Source organism: Drosophila sulfurigaster, chromosome 3 (assembly GCF_023558435.1).
Source record: "Drosophila sulfurigaster albostrigata strain 15112-1811.04 chromosome 3, ASM2355843v2, whole genome shotgun sequence".
NCBI lineage: Eukaryota > Metazoa > Arthropoda > Insecta > Diptera > Drosophilidae > Drosophila > Drosophila sulfurigaster.
Genome location: NC_084883.1, coordinates 53,398,571 through 53,419,973, shown reverse-complemented (window position 1 = coordinate 53,419,973; position 21,403 = coordinate 53,398,571). Strand labels below are relative to the sequence as shown.

At 45.7% G+C, this 21,403-nt stretch overlaps 6 protein-coding genes across 9 annotated transcripts; 3 read left to right on the top strand and 3 right to left on the bottom strand.

Moving 5' to 3' along the window:
- The first annotated feature begins 339 nt into the window (after positions 1–339).
- LOC133844982 (medium-chain specific acyl-CoA dehydrogenase, mitochondrial) lies at positions 340–2,172 on the top strand. The gene is made up of 3 exons (XM_062279282.1): positions 340–496; positions 802–1,155; positions 1,218–2,172. Exons 1-3 carry the CDS (start codon positions 479–481, stop codon positions 2,100–2,102), a joined length of 1,257 nt encoding a protein of 418 aa, XP_062135266.1. The 5' UTR covers positions 340–478; the 3' UTR covers positions 2,103–2,172.
- Positions 2,173–2,475: 303 nt separating this feature from the next.
- LOC133844978 (tonsoku-like protein) lies at positions 2,476–7,395 on the bottom strand. The gene is made up of 5 exons (XM_062279276.1): positions 6,928–7,395; positions 6,698–6,869; positions 4,145–6,643; positions 3,779–3,954; positions 2,476–3,724 (listed from the first exon to the last, which is right to left on the bottom strand). Exons 1-5 carry the CDS (start codon positions 7,196–7,198, stop codon positions 2,652–2,654), a joined length of 4,191 nt encoding a protein of 1,396 aa, XP_062135260.1. The 5' UTR covers positions 7,199–7,395; the 3' UTR covers positions 2,476–2,651.
- Positions 7,396–7,555: 160 nt separating this feature from the next.
- Positions 7,556–14,302, top strand: LOC133844980 (zinc finger RNA-binding protein). 4 transcript variants are annotated; one of them, XR_009894668.1, is made up of 6 exons: positions 7,557–7,682; positions 8,216–9,713; positions 9,774–10,298; positions 12,988–13,196; positions 13,255–14,067; positions 14,147–14,302. XR_009894668.1 is itself a non-coding variant. In XM_062279278.1 (5 exons), the coding sequence occupies exons 2-5, from the start codon at positions 8,231–8,233 to the stop codon at positions 13,819–13,821; spliced, it is 2,784 nt and encodes a 927-aa protein (XP_062135262.1). In that variant the 5' UTR covers positions 7,557–7,682; positions 8,216–8,230; the 3' UTR covers positions 13,822–14,302. The 4 variants fall into 4 exon arrangements, 2 of the variants coding, with proteins under 2 accessions (XP_062135262.1, XP_062135263.1); XR_009894669.1 differs by lacking the exons at positions 13,255–14,067; positions 14,147–14,302 and adding an exon at positions 11,361–11,593 and having other exon boundaries at positions 7,556–7,682; positions 12,988–13,129; XM_062279278.1 differs by having other exon boundaries at positions 13,255–14,302.
- LOC133844983 (MRN complex-interacting protein) lies at positions 14,154–15,100 on the bottom strand. Its single transcript, XM_062279283.1, has 2 exons — positions 14,981–15,100; positions 14,154–14,925 (listed from the first exon to the last, which is right to left on the bottom strand). Exons 1-2 carry the CDS (start codon positions 15,029–15,031, stop codon positions 14,344–14,346), a joined length of 633 nt encoding a protein of 210 aa, XP_062135267.1. The 5' UTR covers positions 15,032–15,100; the 3' UTR covers positions 14,154–14,343.
- A 17-nt stretch (positions 15,101–15,117) lies between these two features.
- LOC133844981 (integrator complex subunit 9) lies at positions 15,118–17,438 on the top strand. The gene is made up of 3 exons (XM_062279281.1): positions 15,118–15,250; positions 15,323–16,480; positions 16,629–17,438. The coding sequence occupies exons 1-3, from the start codon at positions 15,242–15,244 to the stop codon at positions 17,436–17,438; spliced, it is 1,977 nt and encodes a 658-aa protein (XP_062135265.1). The 5' UTR covers positions 15,118–15,241.
- Positions 17,439–17,473: 35 nt separating this feature from the next.
- LOC133844979 (isoleucine--tRNA ligase, mitochondrial) lies at positions 17,474–20,921 on the bottom strand. The gene is made up of 6 exons (XM_062279277.1): positions 20,720–20,921; positions 20,380–20,659; positions 20,120–20,324; positions 18,861–20,048; positions 18,472–18,802; positions 17,474–18,418 (listed from the first exon to the last, which is right to left on the bottom strand). Exons 1-6 carry the CDS (start codon positions 20,882–20,884, stop codon positions 17,762–17,764), a joined length of 2,826 nt encoding a protein of 941 aa, XP_062135261.1. The 5' UTR covers positions 20,885–20,921; the 3' UTR covers positions 17,474–17,761.
- Between the last annotated feature and the right edge of the window lie 482 nt (positions 20,922–21,403).

Here is a 21,403-nt window from a genome sequence, read left to right as displayed (position 1 = left end):
TTTTTGAATTTGCACATTACATACAAACATACGTTGACTTTGAGCGCGCTGCTTGGAAAGCTTTTGTGGCGCTGAGCTTTTCGTTTCGCTTTGCGGGGGCCTTGGATCTTGGGGGTGTGTCTCGACTAGAGTTGTGTGCCAAGGCAAGGCGAATGTTATTAGACATGCTCATTTGACTAAAAGCCACCGTAGTAGCAATTGTATGTTAAAGCTGAACGAAAGTTTATTGTTTTCACCAACGCGAGCTTCAAGAGAGCGAGCGAGAGTGCAAGAGCGTGTGCATTTTTCAATTTGCTTTGCTGAGAGCGGCGACGCCGGCAGCAGAGCAACAGTCGGCGGCCGCTGCCGCGTCGTTTTATGTGCGACAACGAAACCCGTTTGATTAAATCGCAACGAGACGTCGACAAGTGAGGCAGCGCGACCCAAATAAACTGCACAACAAAATAAAAATAATTTTTGCATTAATTGTGTCTACGTCATGGCATTTCTGAACAAGGTAAAAGGCAGTAGCAACTTACATTCTATTCGTTAACTGCAGTAGGAAGTGAGGATAAAGTGCGAAAATGTGAGGCAGAGAGAGAGAGAGAGTGAAAGTGACGTCGGCAGCTGTTGATCATCATCTGGCCGACATTTTGACGACGTACATCTCTCTCCCTTTCTCTCTCACACTGATTATGCTTGTTATCTTGCGGCATTTGTGGACTTTGGCCCCTGAGTGGACTTTGTGGACTGTGTGAAACAAATTCATTATTTAAAAGGTCACTATCATTTGCAATCAACTTGTTTACTTTCTTTACGTAGCTTGCTGCGCCAGCTCTGCGTCAGCTGGTAGCCAGCCGCGCCTACGCTTCGGTCTCCCATGTCTCCGCCACAGGACCCTCGTTCACGCTGACCGAGGAGCAGCAACAGCTGCAGGAGCTGGCACGCAAATTCACCCGCGAGGAAATCATTCCTGTGGCCGCACAATACGACAAAACTGGCGAGTACCCATGGCCCATCATCAAGAAGGCCTGGGAATTGGGTCTGATGAACAATCACATCCCCGCTGACTTGGGTGGCTTGGATCTGGATGTCTTCACCACCTGCCTGACTGCCGAGGAGCTGGCCTATGGCTGCACCGGCATTATGACTGCTCTGGAAGCCAGCGGTCTGGGCGTAAGTTAACAATACGATCCCAATCCTTCCATAAATACTCATACGATTAACTGTTTCCACAGCAAACACCTGTGATTCTCTCCGGTAACAAGGAACAGAAGAAAAAGTACCTGGGTCGTCTGCTTGAGGAACCCCTGGTGGCCGCCTATGGTGTCACTGAACCAGGAGCGGGCTCCGATGTCTCGGGCATCAAGACGCGTGCGGAGAAGAAGGGCGACGAGTATGTGATCAATGGTCAGAAGATGTGGATCACCAATGGTGGCGTAGCCAACTGGTACTTTGTCTTGGCGCGCACCAATCCCGATCCCAAATGCCCCGCCAGCAAAGCCTTCACCGGTTTCATTGTGGACCGCGATACACCCGGTTTGACCCCCGGCCGCAAGGAACTTAACATGGGACAACGTGCCTCCGATACACGTGGCATCACCTTCGAGGATGTGCGTGTGCCCAAGGAGAATGTTCTGATTGGCGAGGGTGCTGGCTTCAAGATTGCCATGGGCACCTTCGATAAGACCCGCCCACCAGTCGCTGCCGGTGCCGTTGGTCTCGCCCAGCGTTGCATGGATGAGGCTCTCAAGTATGCGCTGGAACGCAAGACTTTCGGTGTGCCCATTGCCCATCATCAGGCTGTGCAATTCATGCTCGCCGACATGGCCATTGGTGTGGAGACATCGCGTCTGGCGTGGCGTCTGTCCGCCTGGGAGATTGATCAGGGACGTCGCAACAGTTACTATGCCTCGATTGCCAAGTGCCACGCTGCCGATGTGGCCAACAAGATTGCCTCCGATGCCGTGCAAATCTTTGGCGGCAATGGCTTCAACAGTGAATATCCCGTGGAGAAACTGATGCGTGATGCAAAGATCTATCAGATCTATGAGGGCACCTCACAGATTCAGCGTCTGATCATCTCGAGAAACATGTACGAAATGGCCAAGGACAGCAAATAAGCTTGTCATGCTACTTACAACCCGCACCTCATTCACAAAACAATAAATAAAATACGATAAGTTATATAAACTCAAAATAAGCAAGTCACTGGGAGAGATTGCTCAACTGCGTGATGTCCACTCTATATTTTTAGGGAATAGGAAACAATATTGAAGCAAAGGATTAATGTCTTATGAATTCGATGTCTCTAAATTCCATTATCTGTAAGTTACAGATGTTTATAAACGCGGATGAAGCTTTGCCTCTTCTACCTTTCAACAAATTCGTAAATAATTCATTGTACAACCCAAAGTTCAAGCAACGAATTCCAGATAAGCGAGTACACTCTTGTCTAAACTATAGAGTTGAGAAGACATTAAATCGCGCAGACTTATCGCAATCTTTTCATAAAAATGGAACAAATGAAATGTGCTGGCTGATAAGATTAGGGAATGCTTTAAAGTGATTGCCCCCAACGGAATTGTAGATACATTTGCCACGTCTAGATTAATTGCAACTTTTAATATACATATTTTACAATTAATTGACTATTGTTCACTCCTCCGCCATCAGCTGCACCACTGCAGATCGTTTTCGTCTACATAGAACTTGAGCAGCCCCTTTTTCCGCTTGGGCTTTAGCAACTTGGCATTGTCGCCCCATTTAAGCTGCCAAATGTCAGTCAAGGTGGCCAATGCACCTGGCATGCTGAAAGTCTGCTCGTCAATACTGAGTTCCATTCGCTTCGGCAGCTGTTGTTGCTGCTCCAGTTTCTGCAGACGCAGATCGTCCAGTAAGCGACAGCAATTTGTAGCTAACAATGTCTGCAATTGAGGCAACTCATCGAGCACATAGCCCAATGCAAGTCCGCTCAAACGCTCATTGTCACTGATGTCCAGCCACTCGAGCTGCTTGGCTTTCGCCAAGTGCTGCGTTATCTTGTACATGTGAGCATCGCTTAAGCCGCAGCCAGCGAGCTCCAAACGAACAAAGCGCTCACTGGTTCCACTCTCGAGTAGCGTAACTAAACGCTCACCCAACGCAAAGCCGCTCTGATCATCCAGGGGCCAGCGCACGTAGCTTAGATTCAGTTGCTCCAAGCGACAACTGTTGAGCTGATCTGTCAAGCGTCGTACACTTTGCTGTGTCAGCTGATTGAAGCTAATATCAAAGCAGGTCAATTGGTTGTAAGCCAAGTCAAAGTCCTGCAGCTCTGTTAGTTCACACTGCGACAACTGCAACGTGTTCAACGCTTTTCCCGCGGCACTACCACAAAATCTGTGCAACGTTCTCACACTGGCATTACCCAACGGGTTTTGACTAAGCTGCAGCTCTTCCAAGTGCTCCAGCTTCTCCATTGCCTCGCCACAGAGCAGCGTCTCCAAGCCTTGATTGCTGATGGCATTGCACTTCAAACGCAGCGTCTTCAGCTGCAGCAAAGTGGGCAGCGCCTTGGCCAATTGTTGGCATCCCTCGTTGCCAATAAAGTTGCAGTCCAAGTCGAGTATCGTGAGACGTGCCTGATGCAGCAATGCCTTGAACACTGGTTCCGTTTGTGTCTCACGCAGCCAAAGCCCGGCCAGCTCTAAGGTTTGAGTGTTCTGCGAGCGCTCCAGCAGCAGCTTGATCTTATCATCGACAGCTAAGAAGAGAAGATAGGATTTAAAAATTGTTTATATTTCTGGGATGAACTTACACTTCTGCAATTGATGGCACATCTCTTCGTAGCGCTGTGAAAGTGGCGATATCTTCCAGTCTAGTATAGTGGACAACAGCATGTTCTGCTCTAGAGCAACGCTTACTGCATCCGTCTCCTCATAAGCAAAGCCATCGGAAGTCTTCAGACGCAGCAAAGGCGTTAGTCCAGTTAATCTGCAAGTTGTTGATTGATTAGTAAGTTGATTAGTAAGTATACGCATATCTTTTCATCTGTCTGATTGAATAAACTCCCTCATCTCATAGAATATAAAAGTTAGAGACACCAATTTGGTTTCATCAATAGTCTCTAAGCATTTGATTCTAGAATTTGATTTCTCTTCTCAATTGCTTGTTCTTCACTCACTTATTGTAACGTCTGCCCGCCTCTTCGGCCAGCCAGCGCATGTTGATGTCCTGCAACTTCTTGCGCTCAATGGGCACCAGCAACAATTCATCCTGCACCTTCACCTTGAATGACACGGTCGTGGCCAGCACTGGAGTTGCCTGCACCTTGATGGGTGAATCACGTTTCGCCGGCGAAATAAGCAGCTGTATGGCAGGAGCATTCTGTGCGCCACTCGTCGTGGAATCAGGTTCAATTCGTATCACTGAAGCACTGTCCAGGGAATCCTCGCCACTGCCCAATGGACTTTCGCTGCGAAAGCGACAGAAGCCGCTGTCCAGTAAAGATGCCTGCTGTTTGGACTTGCCACTGTGATTGCTATTCATGCTGGAGCTGCGGGACAGAGTGAGTTTGCTCATCTGCTTTTGTCGCTGCTTCGAATTGGCTGCCTCGAAGAGCACTTGATGTGCATCAAGTTCAGGTGGCGTCTCCTGCAAATCGAAAGCCGAATCATGGAGATTCTCTTTGGCATTCGCTGACCGACTGCCGAGGCTACCGGAGTTGTAGCGTTTGCGCTTGCGTTCTGGTCCCACATCATCAATCAGCCAGTTGTCCGCATCCACCTCATCAGTGGCAAGCAATGCTGCACGTTTCTGCTTAAAGCTAGCGCTGCTAGTGCTGCTACAATTGCTGCTGCTGCTGGGTTCATCGATAACTCGATTGGGACGCTTCAGTTGCGCCATCACATTGCGATACTCTTTGCTGGCGCTGCCAGAAGAAGTGTTTAGTCTGGGCAGCGAACGTCTTTGGCGTGGCGTCAAGTCCACTTCCGCCTCCTCCTCGGACGACTCGCTTGTCGCCTCTCGTGCATTGGCATTCGTCAATGGACGCGCATGCCGTTGACTACAGATGCCAACCTTGGACAGCGTGTGTAGCAGACGCTCGCGTAGTTGAGCATACTGCGCCTGCTCGCCATCGATGAGCTGCTTGGACTGTCGCCACTTGTCTAGAGCTTCAATACACGTGTCATTGTTGTCAGTGCGCACTGTTGCATCGGCGCCTCGCTCCAGCAGCAGTTCAGCAACATCCAGAAAGCCATTAGCACAAGCATCGTAGAGAGGTGTGATACCATCGCAACTGGTGCCGCCCCTGTCGTTGATGGCCACCGTGGCGCCTTTGTCCAGCAGCAGCTGCACAATGTCACGATATCCATGATTGCAGGCTTCGTGCAGTGGCAGCCAGCCCGCATGATCGCGCACATTGATCGTGTGTCCTTGCTCGATGAGGCGACGCGCTAGCTCCAGATTGCCAGCGATGCACGCTTGATGCAGCTGTGTTTCTCCCTTGTTGTTGCGTTTGATGGTCAGTGTACGATTGCCGCGTGTCATTCGTTGTGGTCGCGGTTTGTCCGTTTCATCCAAATCACTGGCATCCGAGTCCGTCAATGCATCCAGATCCACATCATCGCCCCAGTCGGGTGTATTCTGCTGCTGTTGCTGCTGTGGTGTCTCCACATCCTCTTCCTCATCCTGCTTCGCTGCCTCATGCGACAAATTAATGCCTTTTTCTATTGCCTCCGCCTCCAGATTCTCTACTAGCATTTGCATTTTGTATTTGACCTGCAATTTATACAGTCGCACCATGGCAATCTTTTCCAGCTTCGCCTTCTTCTCTGCATCCTCGACTTTGGCTGCCTGACGCATTGCCTTTTGATACACATCGTGTATGGTCCAAAAGGGCTGCGATTGCTGCTCGCAAATTTCTGCAATGCTGCAAAGCGTCGTGAAAGCTTCAGCGGGCACATCTTGATTGAGTTCGAACTCTTTCCACAAGTACTCCAATGCCTTGTCGTACTGCCTGTTGTCCTTATACGTCTGATACAGACTCACATAGATGGGCACCAGACTCTTTCCCTGTTCGTGATTCAACTCGGCACATTCCAACATCTTCTGGTAATAAACCAGAGCTTTTTCGTAGTTCAACAGATGACAGCAGCCATCGCCCAGTTTCTCATACAAGTCCTTCAACTTGGCATAGTCCACGGAACTGGTGAGCACAAGATCATCGAGTGTTTGACAGATCTTCACCACAATCCGCAGTGAACGCTCTATGGCACCTCGATCATTCTCATCCGGCGTATGCTTTTTGTAAGCTTTGGTAAGGATTTGCTTGACGCTGGCAAAGTCGCCTGCATTGATCAGAATATCCGACTTCGTTATGAGTGTCTCGCAGATCTTCTTCACCTTATTGGGCAGTCGCTTGGCCACTTGGAGAGCCATATTGCAGTAGCGTAGAGCCGAAGCAGCGTCATTCTTTTTGCAATTGTAGAGCAAGCTCATTGAGATGTAGCATAAATGGGTCAATTCGAATAAATCGTGTGCTTTACTGATTTTAATTGCTTTCTCTATGTAGTCAATGGACTCTTCGAACTCCTCCATGTGCTCCTTGACAACGCCAATGTTGAGGTAACAGCGTGCTTGCATATCCAGTTGCTCCAGCTTCGATATCTGACCCGAAAGACTACAATAAAGAAAGTTTTAATAGCTGCAATTTGAGTTGACTCTTTGTGTTTACTCTTTGATCAGCAGCAGACTGCGCAGAAAACTCTTCTCGGCCAACCGAAGTTGCTCCATAGCAGCCGAAGCTGTTGTGTCCGCCAAGCTCTGACCGTGCAACAGATGCACGCGACCCAAGGTGGCATAAGCTCTCTGCTGCTCCACTTTATTCTGAATTCTTTTAGCAATTTCTGTCGATTGAAATGTAAATATAAGTATGAACAATTATAATGTATCTCAGCCACTTACTCAGATAGTCGTTAATGTAATCCTTTGCCGTATCGTAATCGCAGAGCAGCGTATACATTTCACCCAGCATTCGCTTTGCCTTCGCCGTCTCCAGCTCCTTGCCCATGCTTGTGTATATCGATGCCTCTTGTTTATATTCCTTAACCGCTTCATTGTATTTGCCGAGATGATTGTAATAGTCTCCCAACTGATTGCAGCTGATCGCCAGTTGCTCGCGATTCCCATCGGTGCGCGCCTTCTCCTTGCGCTTAATGTAACGCTTTTCATCCATTGGAAAGCACACAAATAAATAAATAAACAAATATTTCACAATTCACCACATTTTTTTGCACTGTTTTGTTTTCGGCGCGAATTGCTGCAGACGTTGCCACATTTTATAGGTTTCGATAACACCAATAGCAATCGAAATGTCTGTCTTGCAACATGTTGCAACATATTGTGTGGCCATTTGTAGCATACTAAGAGTATATTTTTATTTCAACTGTTATAACTTTAGAAAAACATTAATGTTTTTGGTGGAATAAACGGTAAATATTTAACAGAAATCTTGTTGCACAAAAAGCGTTATAAAAAGGTTGTCGCTTTTTAAAAATTCAGCTCACCTGCGAAAACCGCTTGTAGGCAAACAGTATTTTTCTTATAGTTTCAGGGACAAAATAGTACTTTTCGATATACCGCATACGGTCATATTTTACATTGCTCGCCGTCGCCGGTTCACACAGACAGGAAAATTTTCATCATAGTCCACATAAAAGGTAATTTAATTGCACAAATTGTGTTTTAAACGTTTTGCTTTTATGTGCTGGTTGTTATGTGACATGTTTAACATTGATTAGCGTGCGTGCGTGACATTTGCATACATGAAAAATGCAACTAAAGTGCCGTTTGATATCACACAAAAAATCGATATAGTCGGAAAACGAACGGTATAGTGTGGTGGTGTGGGAGATTTCGCTTTACGTTATTTGCCAGTGACAGAAGAGACCGTGAGAGAGTGCGAGCGAGAGGTGAGATGACGTGACTAAAAGCACTTTTTCCACGCATTCTATATTAAAACAGATAAACAGACTATTATTGCGGCAAGCACAAATCAAAGTCAATAAATATTTTTGTTGTGAAGACTAAAATAGCAATAAGAAAGTAATAACAAGTAAATGTAAGTAGAACAAACTGATATTTGTCATCATACAGCTGGATGGATGCATGAAGTAACGTGTGGGCGGGGGGGTAATAATAATGAGTGATTTGCATTGATTGGTAATTTGTATGTTTTGTTTGTAAAAAACAGCAATTTTGCGTGGCAATGGCGAACAATAACTATGCCGGATTCAACTACGGCGGCACGCAGTACAACACGGGACAAGTCACCTATCCGGCGGTAACGAATGCAACATATGCAAATGCCGCTGCCTATCAAAATGCTGCTGTGGCTGCTGGCCAAGGGGGCGGTGGTGGCCCCGGCGGCGGAGGTGGAGGCGGCGGTTATGCAGCGGCCGGCGCTGCTGCTGGCGGTGCGCCCGGCTATGGCGGCTATGGGGATTATCGCAGCGCCATGCAATCGTACGATGCCACAAAAACATTCTATCAGCAAGCGCCGGCCAGCTACAACACGGCTTCAGCGGCAGCAGCAGCCGCGGCAGCAGTAAGCAAGACACACTACTCGGCACCTCCAGTCAAGAATCCCAATTCAGCAGCCAAAGGCGGCATGGGTAAAATGGACAAATCGAATGGAGCGCCAAAGCCGCCACCCAATGTGGCTGCAGGCAACAGCTACAGTGGCTACGACACGGCACTCTACAATGCGGCCAGCATGTATGTGGCCCAACAGCATCCTGGAGGTCAGAAGCCCAACAACGGCGGCGGTGGCAACAACAGCTGGTATCAACGCAAGATGGGTCCCACCATCCCCGGAGCGGCTGCACTGCGTGGTCTGCGTCCCAAGGCACCACCACGTCCACAGCAACTTCACTACTGCGAGGTATGCAAGATTTCATGCGCCGGACCGCAAACGTATCGCGAGCACTTGGAGGGACAAAAGCACAAGAAGCGCGAGGCATCGCTCAAGATGCAGGCAACTGCTACGAATAGCACACAGAATCGTGGCAACAACTATCACTGCGAGCTGTGCGACGTCACCTGCACCGGAACTGATGCGTATGCGGCGCATGTGCGTGGCGCTAAGCATCAGAAGGTAGTGAAGCTGCATCAGAAGCTGGGTAAGCCAATACCTTCTGAGGAGCCCAAGAAAATGGGCAAGATTAACTTTGTGCCAGCTGCACCTGCTGCTGGTGCCCCTGGAGCTGCTCCTTCTGCGGCAGCCTCCTCAATCAAGTCTGAACAAGCTGAAGCTGAAACTACTCCAGCAGCATCTGCTGCTGCTTCTACTGAGAACATGGATGATATGGATGATTCGCTTGAGAACACCGACAACATTAAGCCAGTGGGTGGCGAATACATCGAGGAAGTGAAGGACGATGAGGGCAAAATACTCAGCTTTAATTGCAAGCTGTGCGACTGCAAGTTCAATGATCCCAATGCCAAAGAGATGCACATGAAGGGACGTCGCCATCGCTTGCAATACAAGCGCAAAGTGCAACCCGATCTGGTTGTCGATTTCAAGCCAACGCCACGACAGCGTCGCCTGGCCGAGGCACGTGCTCAGCGTGCGCTGATGTCTTCGCATCGTGGTGATGATCACGAGGGCAGCAGCTACTGGGATGAGCAACGCAATCGCCAGTACACCGAGGAATATGACTACAACAATTGGATGTCGCGCAGCTTTGGAGGTAAGTCAACAAATTGAATGTCTATTCAAATCATAAACTAATTCGTAATATCTTAAACAGGCGCTCAACGCTTTGGTCGCGTTGGCGGTGGTCCACCACCGCACTTTGGCATGATGCCGGGCGTCGGTGGCAATGTGCGTCGTCCAGAGAGCACCGACGATCGTCACGCCATCGCCCGTCATGCCGAGATCTATCCCATGGAGGAGGAGCTGCAGACTATACAACGCATCGTTTCACACACTGAACGCGCTCTCAAGCTCGTTTCGGATGCTTTGGTTGAGCTGCCCAATACGCCAGCAGCGGAGGAAACCGATGCGGCTGTGGTGAAGAAGGAGAAAACTGATAAACCGTCGGAGAAGGATGGTCGTGATAATCAGATATTCTCGTTTCACAAGGATGCCGACAATGGCGGCAATGTGGTGCGCATCTTGAAGGGCGTGATGCGTGTTGGCTTTTTGGCCAAGGGTCTGCTGCTCCACGGCGACACCGCTGTCGAGCTGGTCGTCCTCTGTGCGGAGAAGCCAACTACAAGTCTGCTGCAGCGTGTGGCCAATTTGTTGCCCGACAAACTGAAGGAGGTGGCAGGTAAGTTAGCAAAAGAGCAGCGACTTCGACTTCGATGTCATTTGTGCGATAACTTTTTCCAGAGAAATAGCTGATAGCACAAGCTTCCCCTGTTTATTAAGGGGGAATTTAAGTGTAGCATGGATATGTCTTAGGCTTTCCACACACTCAGACACACACAAATACACACAGCACTCATCCAAGTTTTAATAACCTTTTACCTTACAAATTATCAAGCTTGCTGGAGTTTTAATTCCCACTAGAAAATACCTGTTATTGGGAACAAAACTATATTTTATCATACCGAATTATTTCTGTTTTCTTCCTTACACTAAAACTAAATTCTCCCGACTCGTATTTATAATATAAATATTTGAATATTTGATGATGTGGTATTTGAGCTTTGGCTCACAAAAATGTTGCAAATAGAATTGAATTCTATTGCTCGTATAACTCTTTAATGTGATTCCAAGACATATCCATGTCGAATAGATAAACGCGACAAATTGCAAAATCAAAAGCAGCAAATCCAAAAAATAAATAATATCCTATGTTTATATTGAAATCGTCTGGCCAACTTGACAATGTGAAGTTCGCCAAGAGAGAGAAAACTTTTCGGAGCGCTAAAGAAATGATGCTGACAAAAAAAAAAAGAAATGAACAATTGCAATGCACATAATGTGAGATAAATGGACATATTCATAAAGTATATAGTATCAATATGTCGAATCAAATTTAGTCGTTTGCGATGCGCAATTTGTGTGGAAAAAGTGCAAATTATTGTTTTGATAATTAGACATAAAATATGTTACATAATCGACTGTGTTGTGTTGTTGTTGCCGTGGTGTGGAATTTGAAATTGTTTTGAAAACAACGAACAAACGAACGGAAGCAAAACAAAACAACGAAACAACAGCAGCCAAATAAGCAACAACAACAACAAAATTATCAAGATCTACAACAAACAACAACTACAAACCAAAATCAAAACAACAAAACGATAAAACAAACCAAACCAACCAACCAAAAACAAAACAAAAAAAAAAAAAAAGTAAAAAATATAAACGTATTTGCCGTTTTCAGCTTCTCTATCTGCAGGATAAGATTTGAGCCCTCCTCTTAGCCTTGAGATGATATCACTCACAGAGTACTCCTCACACTCAGGTGTCAGGGTTATAGCCGTGTCTATAGATTTCCCAGAGAGTCGCTGCTGCTGCTGTCACTACTGATCTGCTCTGCTCTGCTCTACTTCTACTTCTACTGCTGCTGGTGGTGGAGATAATCTAATCAACGGAGAGATAATCGTAATCGTAATGGTAACACACAAGCAGTAATCCGTACTCCGTAATCCGTACCTCAGTCCACTGAAAAATGTGTGCCCGCGAACGGAAACTGAAAGCGGATGTGCCAAAAAAAAGAAGTTCGACTTCGAATTCGATATCGATTATATGTGTGGAACACAAATGAAACCGAATCGAATCAAATCGAATCGAATCGACGCAAATCAAATCAATTCAATTTTAACCAAACGAATCGAATCGAATTCCATTCAATTTCAATTCAATTCTAATGAAATGAAATCTAACGAATTTCTCAGCCAAAGGAATATATTTATACAAAGTTTATGGGCACCAGCGATGTGCTCTTGTTTGTTTGATGCTCTACTTTTACTTGTCACTTAGCCACACGCCACTTGCCACTTTCTTTCTCTCTCTCTCCCCCACTTTCCACTTCCAATTGCGAAGAAACTTTGTGTAAATAAAGTCCTTTGACAATACTATCGCATATAGTATTATTGTTACGAAAAAAAGAAAAGATCAAAAATAAATGAAACGGCCAAAACGACCAGAAGCAATGCGATTGATCCACACAAGACAGACGCGTAAGGCGCTTAGATGATAATGGTACACATGGAATTATGATATCCAAGTACCTTAAGCATTTTGTTATCCATCCAAAATTGTTGCGCCCCCTAAAATGAAAATTGAAGCAATATGGGGCAGCTTTTTCAATCTCCAAGCAGCCGTTATGTGTGTATCAAACTTGATTGTATTACAAAAAAATATCAAATACTTTTAAAAATTGCGACCGAAATTTCCAGGTGTTTAAGATTTCTCCGACAACAAATTTCGGTCAATGTTTTTAGTCTTTTAAAAACCCTAAACTAAGTTACACTCTAAGGGGAATTGCAACTTTGACTTCCGATTATCGGAATTTGCAATTCCGTTTATGAGGCCGAGTCGGTGATGGAGCTGGAGGTGAAGCAGCATCAGATGATGCCGCCGCCAATCCCGCTGGCTAACCGGTCCGATCCCAGCACGCAAGTCATATACTTGAAATACTTACGATACCATATACTATATACATAACATACAATATATACAACTATTACTAGTTCATGATGATGATTTATGGATGTTTGCTGGGAACAGAGCGGAATTTTGTTATCTGTGGAACGTAGGAAGAAACAAACATTTACATTTTGCTTTTGATTGTCAGATGTGCTGCATTATCGTATCATATATATGTGAATATACATATAATTAATTGTATATACATACTTATATATGTATATTGTGGGCCCACACTTGGTATTCTATATACTCCATCTACTACCTACAATGTTTGTCTCTTTTCTAAGCGTAGATAAACCAGTTGTTTTTCACTTTTTATGCGACTAATCGATGACCGTTTAACTCTCCACTTACAGGTGACACGCAGGTCAACTATCGCGTCGAGGTTAATGCCGAGGAGGCTTCGGTTATTGTTCTGGATGAAGTTGTGGCAGTCAAGATAACGCTGACATCGCCACTGCTGCGCGAGGCTTGTGATTCGGCCTCTGCAACAAAAGCGGATGAAGCTGCCAAGACGGAGGAAGCCGCCGATTCAGAGTTTTTGCCACGCGAACCTTGTTTACGGGTGAGTATTTCATGCCCGTCACATAAAGAAGTTTATTTGAATAATGTTTCCTTGGCAGGCACTTGCTGATTTACGTCATGCCAAATGGTTCCAGGCACGTGCAACTGGCTTGCAATCGTGCGTGATGGTTATTCGCATATTGCGTGATCTTTGCCAGCGCGTCTCGTCGTGGCAATCGCTGCCACAATGGTCGCTCGAGCTGCTGGTGGAGAAGGTGATTTCGTCGGCTGGTTTCCCCATCTCACCTGGCGACTGCTTGCGTCGCATTATGGAGGCTTTGTCATCGGGTTTTCTGATCAATGGACCCGGTCTGTTGGATCCCTGCGAGAAGGACCCGACCGATGCTCTGCAGCAACTGTCAAAGCAGGAACGTGAAGATCTCACCGTGTCATCGCAACTCTTTCTGCGTTACATTGCTTTCCGCCAGATGTTCAAAGTGCTTGGCATGGAACAACTGCCAGCCATGAAATTTCCCATACGTCCGTGGCGTATTAATCGCAAACGACGTCGCTCATCCGGCAAGGCAGGCGTTTCGGAAGCGGATCCCGCTGACATCGAGGAAACTGGTTCGGATGAGAAGGTTGCCAAGAAGGACATAACTCCGGCTGTTCCCGCCACGGCCTAAGCATCCGCCGTAGCACTCAGCAAATTAGGAATATACTACGTAGTCTGTCGTCAATAATTATGAATCAACAATTTTTCTTCTCAATCTAATCTTGTGTAATTCAGAAAACGAATTACGCCCCCGATTACAAATGCCTAACTACTATTTCCATTGAAACTAATTGAAAATGGATTGAATATTTTATATGTTTATCATGTCAAACATGTTGCCGTCGTATTTATTATGAAAGCAGCAACAAAGCAAAACGTAAATAGCAAAGAACCCCAAACTAACAATATAATATAATAATAATAATGATTAATTCAATTAATTGCATTTTTTCTAGAATATGCAGAACTCTTAAATGAAAAATTATATTCGATTAGTCCGATGGAAGCGTTGATTCTCTATACACATCAAATATGTACTCAACGGCTTCCATTACGCGTTTCAAATATTATAAAAACAAATCAATTTTAATAAAAATACCTATACAACAATACTTTATTGGTTGCTTAACTTGGAAATAAGATTAAGAAAAGTTCAAAGGAATTTTTGCCATTTGGAAAAAGGCTTTATGTTGGCACTGGAATTATCTTCGGACCTGCGTTTGTTGGAACCACTTGATCTGCTTTTCGCAAAGGAAAACTCCACTTCATCAGAGTCCAGGCTTATTACTGAAGACTTCCGTTGCATCTTTGATGCCTCTTGTTCATCAACAAAGGCAGCCCATTTACTAGATCCTTTGGTGAGTTTATTATTTGTACGTCTGTCAACCTTTGGTACTTGATTTGTTGACTCATCCACGTAGGCAGCCCATTTACTTGGTCGCTTAACTGATTGTGATGGTAGAGAATCATTTCTTGATGCTTGTTCTGTCGGCTTATCCACAAAAGCAGCCCATTTACTTGTTCGCTGGGCTGGCAACACTTCAGTATCGAGACCAACATCCTGCGCATCTAATATCTGACGTTGGGCATGGCGTTTCTGTCCATGCTCCAGATTTAGTTCCTGCACTTTCAGGCGACATTCGGCTCCAGTTCCTCGAAAGAATTCACGAAGTACAACTTGCTTTTGGCGGCAAACTTTGCAGTCCCACTTGTTGGACTTTTTAACAATGTCCACCTAAGCAACAATAATTAAATACAAAAGGCAAGAGTATATAATTACTTTAACACACCTGGTATAAATCACATTCTTTGCATTGCAAAACGCGGATTTGCTGAGACATCGCAACAGCAAGATTACTCAAATTTCAAAAACAAACAAGAAACAGAGTGACCGCAGTTTACAACTTTCAATATACTGCGTTATGCATGATGTCGCATTTTAGGACTTTATTGCCGTTTGTTTTTCGCGGTCAGCTGTTTATTAGTTATTCGACGCCACAACGACGCTGATCACAGAACGGTTGACACCGTTTTAACGATACTCGATCAAGATGCGATTGGTAAGTGACAAACAAGAATCGTTATCAAGGGAAATGACAATAATAAATTTATCTGGCTTATAAATTTTGTAGTATTGCCTTAGCGGTGACTTGGCAAAACCATGCTACATCATCACGTTCAAGGGACTCCGCATAATGCTCGATTGCGGTCTCACCGAACAAACGGTGCTCAACTTCCTCCCGCTCCCCTTTGTGCAGAGTTTGAAGCTTTCCAATCTGCCAAACTTTGTGCCGAGCAGCGATCATGATCCACAAATGGATGGCGAGCTCAAGGAGTGTTGTGGTCGTGTGTTTGTGGACTCTGTGCCCGAGTTCAATTTGCCGATGGACAAAATGCTCGATTTCAGTGAAATTGATGTTATACTTATCTCCAACTATCTAAACATGCTCGCTTTACCCTATATAACGGAAAATACTGGCTTTAAGGGCAAAGTCTATGCGACGGAACCAACGCTGCAAATTGGACGCTTCTTTCTCGAGGAACTCGTCGATTACATTGAAGTCTCGCCTAAAGCATGCACAGCACGCTTGTGGAAGGAGAAGCTGCATCTGCTGCCGAGTCCATTGAGTGAAGCCTTCCGTGCCAAGAAGTGGCGCACCATCTTCAGTCTCAAAGATGTGCAGGGCAGTCTATCCAAGGTTACCATCATGGGCTATGATGAGAAGCTGGATATTCTAGGCGCTTTCATTGCCACGCCTGTTAGTTCAGGGTATTGTCTCGGCTCCAGCAACTGGGTGCTGAGCACAGCGCACGAGAAGATCTGCTATGTGAGCGGCTCCTCCACTCTGACAACGCATCCCCGTCCCATTAATCAGTCGGCACTCAAGCATGCGGATGTCTTGATCATGACGGGTTTAACACAGGCGCCAACTGTAAATCCTGACACCAAGTTGGGAGAGCTGTGCATGAATGTGGCGCTTACCATACGGAACAATGGCTCAGCGCTGATTCCTTGTTATCCTTCGGGTGTTGTCTACGATTTGTTTGAGTGCCTAACGCAGAATCTGGAGAATGCTGGGCTCAATAATGTGCCCATGTTCTTCATATCGCCGGTGGCGGACAGTTCGTTAGCCTACTCCAACATATTGGCCGAGTGGCTGAGCTCGGCTAAGCAGAACAAGGTCTATGTGCCCGACGATCCTTTTCCACATGCCTTCTACCTACGTAACTCCAAACTGAAGCATTATAATCACGTGTTCTCGGAGGGCTTCAGCAAGGACTTTCGACAGGTGAGTTCACTGTTTATATTAGACACAGTTATCACTATAAACTATCATTTTAAATGACTTTGTAAGAGCGAAGTATCCTAATTTGTGCAAAATTTATTGAACTTACTTTTGTTATTATTATTGTTAAACTTGATTTCCTTCTCAACAGCCCTGCGTGGTGTTCTGTGGCCATCCCAGTCTGCGTTTTGGTGACGCTGTGCATTTCATAGAGATGTGGGGCAACAACCCAAACAACTCGATTATATTCACGGAACCCGATTTTCCTTACCTACAAGTATTGGCGCCCTTCCAGCCGCTGGCCATGAAAGCCTTCTACTGTCCCATCGACACCTCGCTCAACTATCAGCAGGCCAACAAGTTGATCAAGGAGTTGAAGCCCAATGTGCTGGTCATACCCGAGGCATACACCAAGCCACATCCCTCGGCACCCAATCTATTTATCGAGCAACCAGACAAAAAGATTATTACTTTCAAATGTGGCGAGATCATCAGGCTGCCTTTGAAGCGCAAGCTGGATCGCATCTATATTGCCTCAGAGCTGGCGCAAAAGATATTGGCACGTGAGGTAACCGCTGGCGTCTCGCTGTCCACGCTCACTGGAGTGCTGCAGGTCAAGGACAAGGTGCATTGCATACAGCCGTGTGCGGAAACGATCAAGGAGGAGCCCAGCTCCAGCAGTGGCAGTCACAACACTGTTCCCTCCAAGGAAGATGTGCTCAAGAATGTCAAATATGAATATGGAAGCATCGATGTTGATGCGCTTATGAAGCGACTGGCGCAGGATGGTTTCTCCAACATCAAAATGGATCGTAGTGGTGGCAATTTGACGCTTCAGCTGGTCAACGAGGATACGACCATCAAGTTTGAGGACAACGAGACGCACATCATTTGCGGTGGGAAACCGACGACGCGTCTCAAGCTACGCGACACATTGCTCAAGTGCTTGCAGAGTTTCTAAGAATCTACAAATATACAAATTAATCTATACACTACTTTTTGGACAGACTTAACTATCAACGCGCAGTTTAATCGAGATGAGGTGGAAGACTGCAATTTATACACAGCAAAGCTCTTATAATTCGAGTCAAAGATCTAAACAATTTAATCTATACACAAGTTTTCAAGCTGACTGACTGATTGATTGACTCAAGTATACAGATGAGAGGAGGTGGAAAGGTCTTATAATTTCAAACTTCCATTGTACTACACTTAAAGTCGAAGATCTAAACTTGTTAGTTTTCTATAAATTTAATATAAACTAAACAACAATTAATTATTAAACTACTGCTTCACAGCTAGTATGTTCGCACAGCGCTTGCAGATTTCTTCTTCCACTATGTTGAAGCGACGACAACGTGGACAAAGCGCTGCATCGGAGCTGTTCAACTTAACTAGCGTTGTAGCCGCTCCTGAGTTCAACTCCGCCTGCAGTGTCACGCTGCCCACTTGGAGTATCTCGCTCAGCTCCGAGTTGACCACAGCTTCATTCAATTTACCATCATTCAATGCTGACAGCTGCTCCAATTGTTGCTGCGAGTTGCAAGTGATGTTCACTGCAAGATGCCAACTGTTGACATCGCCAGCCTGTTGATTAATGATCCGCTTCACTTCCAAGGCAGTGTTTACAATCTGATTAGCTTCTAGATTTCGCCATTCCTTCAGACCCTGCACAGTTTGCTCGTGAAAAGCGCCGCCAGCTGCATCAAAGTAACTCCAGCTTTCCTCAATCAAAAATGGAGCAATGGGCCATAAAGCCTTGCAGAGCTGTTTGTAGCATTGCGTCAATGTGTGACGAATCACTTTCAATTGCTGTTCATCGCCACAGTACAAACGATCCTTGATGAGATGCACATAAATGCCAGATACTTGATTTGCGAGGAAGTTTTGGATGCAGGCCACAACTCGATTGTATTCATAGGCATTGTACAGCTTCTCAATCTGGAAAGCAACGATTTAGAGTAATCAAATTGTAGTTACTATTTAACTCTTACCTCCTCTTCGAAGTTGAGTAGCTGATGCAGCAAATACTTGTTCAAATAGCTATCATCTTGTAGTGACAATTGTTTCTGTTCTCCCTGCTGAATAACGCCATTCAGATAACGCAATGTGCCGCGAACTTTGTTCAAACTCTCAGCGGATTGTTGCAGCAACTTGTCGCTCACTGTGATGGCCATGTGCTGGGTGCCATGTGAAGCCACCCACCATCGCAGCGCATCGGTGCCATACTTCTTGGTGATTTGCTTCGGGGAAATAACATTACCCAGCGACTTGGACATCTTGTGACCCTTCTCATCCACCGTAAAACCGTGCACAAAGAGCGCTCTGTTGGGATAGATTATTTAAAATTCTGGCTAACTAGTTTCCTTAATTTTGTACTAACTTGTAAGGTGCACAATTCCTTGCTGCAATGCTGGTGAGCAGCGAAGATTGAAACCAACCGGTAAATTGATCATAGCCCTCAAGATAGAGATCAGCTACTTTGTTATCCTTCAGCACAGCAGACCAGGTGCTGCCGGAATCGAACCATATGTCAAAGATATCGCTACCTTTGACTAGCTCAGCTGCACTGCAGCCAAGTTGGTTTAGCAGCTGCTCAGGCAATAATTCCTCTAGTGGCTTCGACCACCAAAAGTCCATGGATCCCTCGCTGTGCAGCAGAGTACAAAGATGTTTAATGAGTGCCTCACTGACCACCACTTCCTTGCTGTGCCGCTTGTAGAGCACAGGTATGGGCACGCCCCAGGCACGTTGTCGTGAGATGCACCAATAGGGACGCTTGTTCAGCTGTGTTAGCATCGCCTTCTTGCTCGCCTCCGCATTGACACGAGGATAGATTTCCACCTGCTCCAGCGCTGCAGCTGCGGGCGCCTTCAACTTGTCTGTGTTGATGAACCACTGTTCACTGGCACGTATAATTACAGGTTGCTTGGTGCGCCAATCGATGGGATACGAGTGCTGCAGCTGCGAGGCATGCACCACATCCGCAGCTAGATGTTGCAACACCAGCGTATTGCCTTCGCCCAGCACGGATCGATCACGCAGAAACTCAGGCGCCTCTTGGGTATAAACACCAGCTTCATTTACATAACATTTCACCGACAATTTGTTGGCCAAGCTGATCAGAAAGTCATCTGGACCATGAGCGGGCGCCGTGTGCACCAATCCAGTTCCTTTGCTGTCCTGCACATGCGCGGCATCGAAGAAGGGCAGCTCCGTCTGGGATTTGTCTATGGGATGCTGGTAGCTACAGTTGCTTAGATCGCTGCCCGACAACCGCTGCACAATCTCGCACTGCAGCTGAGTCGTTGCCTCAAAGTCCGCCACGAGTGCCGATGCCATGAGATACAGTTCATCTGGACTGCGATTCGATAGTTTGACAAGGACATACTCCAAAGAACTGTTGTAGCAAATGGCCTGATTGCTGGGCAGCGTCCAAGGCGTTGTAGTCCAAACCAGTGCAAAGATTTGCTTGTCATTGGTTGGCAATCCTTTCAAGGTGAATCTCAAGTACACCGAGGGACTGATAAAATTGGCATCGTACTCCAATTCCGCCTCCGCCAGCGCCGTTCTATGAAAGTACATGGAAATGGTAAGAGTTTAGTAATAATTACACAGTTGGTATAGTATAGTAAAGCTCACCTGGAAGAGGGTGACCAATAGACGGGCTTGAGATCGCGATAGACCAAACCACGTTCGTATAGATTGTAAAACATTTGCAGCTGGTTGGCAATGAACTCTGGTTTGAATGTCAAGTAGATGTTATCTGGCTGCCAGCTGGCCAAGATGCCCCAGCTGCGAAAATCCTGTTGCTGTGATGCAATGGCCTCCAACGCAAAGGCACGAGCTGCATCCACATCCAAATTAGAAGACAATTTCGATTGTTAACAACACAAACTTACATTTCTGACGAATCTCGAGAGCACTTTGCTCGCCAGCAGCAACAGCGGCCGCATTTGTGGCCTTCAGCTCAATAGGGAGTCCGTGGCAATCCCAGCCTGGAATGTAGTTCACCTGCTGTCCATGTGCCACACGCTGCCGCAATGTGATGTCCTTGAGGATCTTATTGACAGCGTGTCCCATATGCAACTGGCCATTGGCATAAGGTGGTCCATCGTGCACCACAAATGTTGGCTTGCTTTTGTGCTTCTCCTGATGCTGATAAGCTGTGGCGATCTTGTGCTGCAAGAAAACATTTTAACAAAGTCTTCCATGTGATTCCAGTTGTTGGTCAAAACTTACATCGAGTATTTGCCGTTCGAGTTCCTCGCGTTTGGCGGCTGTTAAACGATTGGGAAACTTGGTGCGTGGTAAATTAATTGTGTCTGTATATTTTTGTGCATCTTTCTTGGCAGTTTTCACAGAATAAAAGCGAGTAACGACGCTGGCTCGAATAACACGCAACATTTTGCACGTAACCAAAACAAAATGCAGCCGGCGCAAGTAACAATCAGCTGATCGAACAGCTGACGCGCTATTGGAAGTAAATTTTAAAGATGGCGCGCATAAATTGGAAATTTGAAATAGAGAGGGGTTTGTAAAATTAACTAGTTGTGGTAAAACTACAATTATATTAATTTGTGAGTACTGCATTATGTAATAAAGAAATACAAATTAATAGTAATTAATTTATTACTAATGTGTTAAAAGTTAAAAACTTTCAAGCTCTTTAGCAAGTGGGTCAATCAATGCGGTGTGTAGTAATTCTTAGAGTACATTAGTACAGTGCTTAATTACAAATAATTAGTTATTTATTAAATTTGAAATTAATTTTAACTATATCGTTGATTTACCACTACGCTGCAGAAAGTAATTGTTTAATAAATACAAGTTTTCATTTTAGCTGCGGAAATACCAGGCGAACATAAATCAGCAGCAAGCAGAAATACAGTAAGATACTTTAGCAGCGCCATCTGTCGACCGTTC

What these genes read in the sequence shown, in the direction of transcription:
- LOC133844982 (XM_062279282.1), top strand. An exon ending in TGGAAGCCAGCGGTCTGGGC is followed by an intron (nt 1,156 to 1,217) that starts GTAAGTTAACAA and finishes CTGTTTCCACAG; the next exon opens with CAAACACCTGTGATTCTCTC.
- LOC133844978 (XM_062279276.1), bottom strand. Translation starts at nt 7,198, where the DNA reads ATGGATGAAAAGCGTTACATTAAGCGCAAGGAGAAGGCGCGCACCGAT. An exon ending in TTACATTAACGACTATCTGA is followed by an intron (nt 6,870 to 6,927) that starts GTAAGTGGCTGA and finishes TTCAATCGACAG; the next exon opens with AAATTGCTAAAAGAATTCAG. An exon ending in AGTCTGCTGCTGATCAAAGA is followed by an intron (nt 6,644 to 6,697) that starts GTAAACACAAAG and finishes TCTTTATTGTAG; the next exon opens with TCTTTCGGGTCAGATATCGA.
- LOC133844980 (XM_062279278.1), top strand. Translation starts at nt 8,231, where the DNA reads ATGGCGAACAATAACTATGCCGGATTCAACTACGGCGGCACGCAGTAC. An exon ending in GATGTCGCGCAGCTTTGGAG is followed by an intron (nt 9,714 to 9,773) that starts GTAAGTCAACAA and finishes TATCTTAAACAG; the next exon opens with GCGCTCAACGCTTTGGTCGC. An exon ending in CACGCGAACCTTGTTTACGG is followed by an intron (nt 13,197 to 13,254) that starts GTGAGTATTTCA and finishes TTTCCTTGGCAG; the next exon opens with GCACTTGCTGATTTACGTCA.
- LOC133844983 (XM_062279283.1), bottom strand. Translation starts at nt 15,031, where the DNA reads ATGTCTCAGCAAATCCGCGTTTTGCAATGCAAAGAATGTGATTTATAC. An exon ending in AAGAATGTGATTTATACCAG is followed by an intron (nt 14,926 to 14,980) that starts GTGTGTTAAAGT and finishes ATTGTTGCTTAG; the next exon opens with GTGGACATTGTTAAAAAGTC.
- LOC133844981 (XM_062279281.1), top strand. An exon ending in TCAGCAAGGACTTTCGACAG is followed by an intron (nt 16,481 to 16,628) that starts GTGAGTTCACTG and finishes CCTTCTCAACAG; the next exon opens with CCCTGCGTGGTGTTCTGTGG.
- LOC133844979 (XM_062279277.1), bottom strand. Translation starts at nt 20,884, where the DNA reads ATGTTGCGTGTTATTCGAGCCAGCGTCGTTACTCGCTTTTATTCTGTG. An exon ending in TATTGGTCACCCTCTTCCAG is followed by an intron (nt 20,049 to 20,119) that starts GTGAGCTTTACT and finishes GTACTTTCATAG; the next exon opens with AACGGCGCTGGCGGAGGCGG. An exon ending in TACTCAACTTCGAAGAGGAG is followed by an intron (nt 18,419 to 18,471) that starts GTAAGAGTTAAA and finishes GTTGCTTTCCAG; the next exon opens with ATTGAGAAGCTGTACAATGC.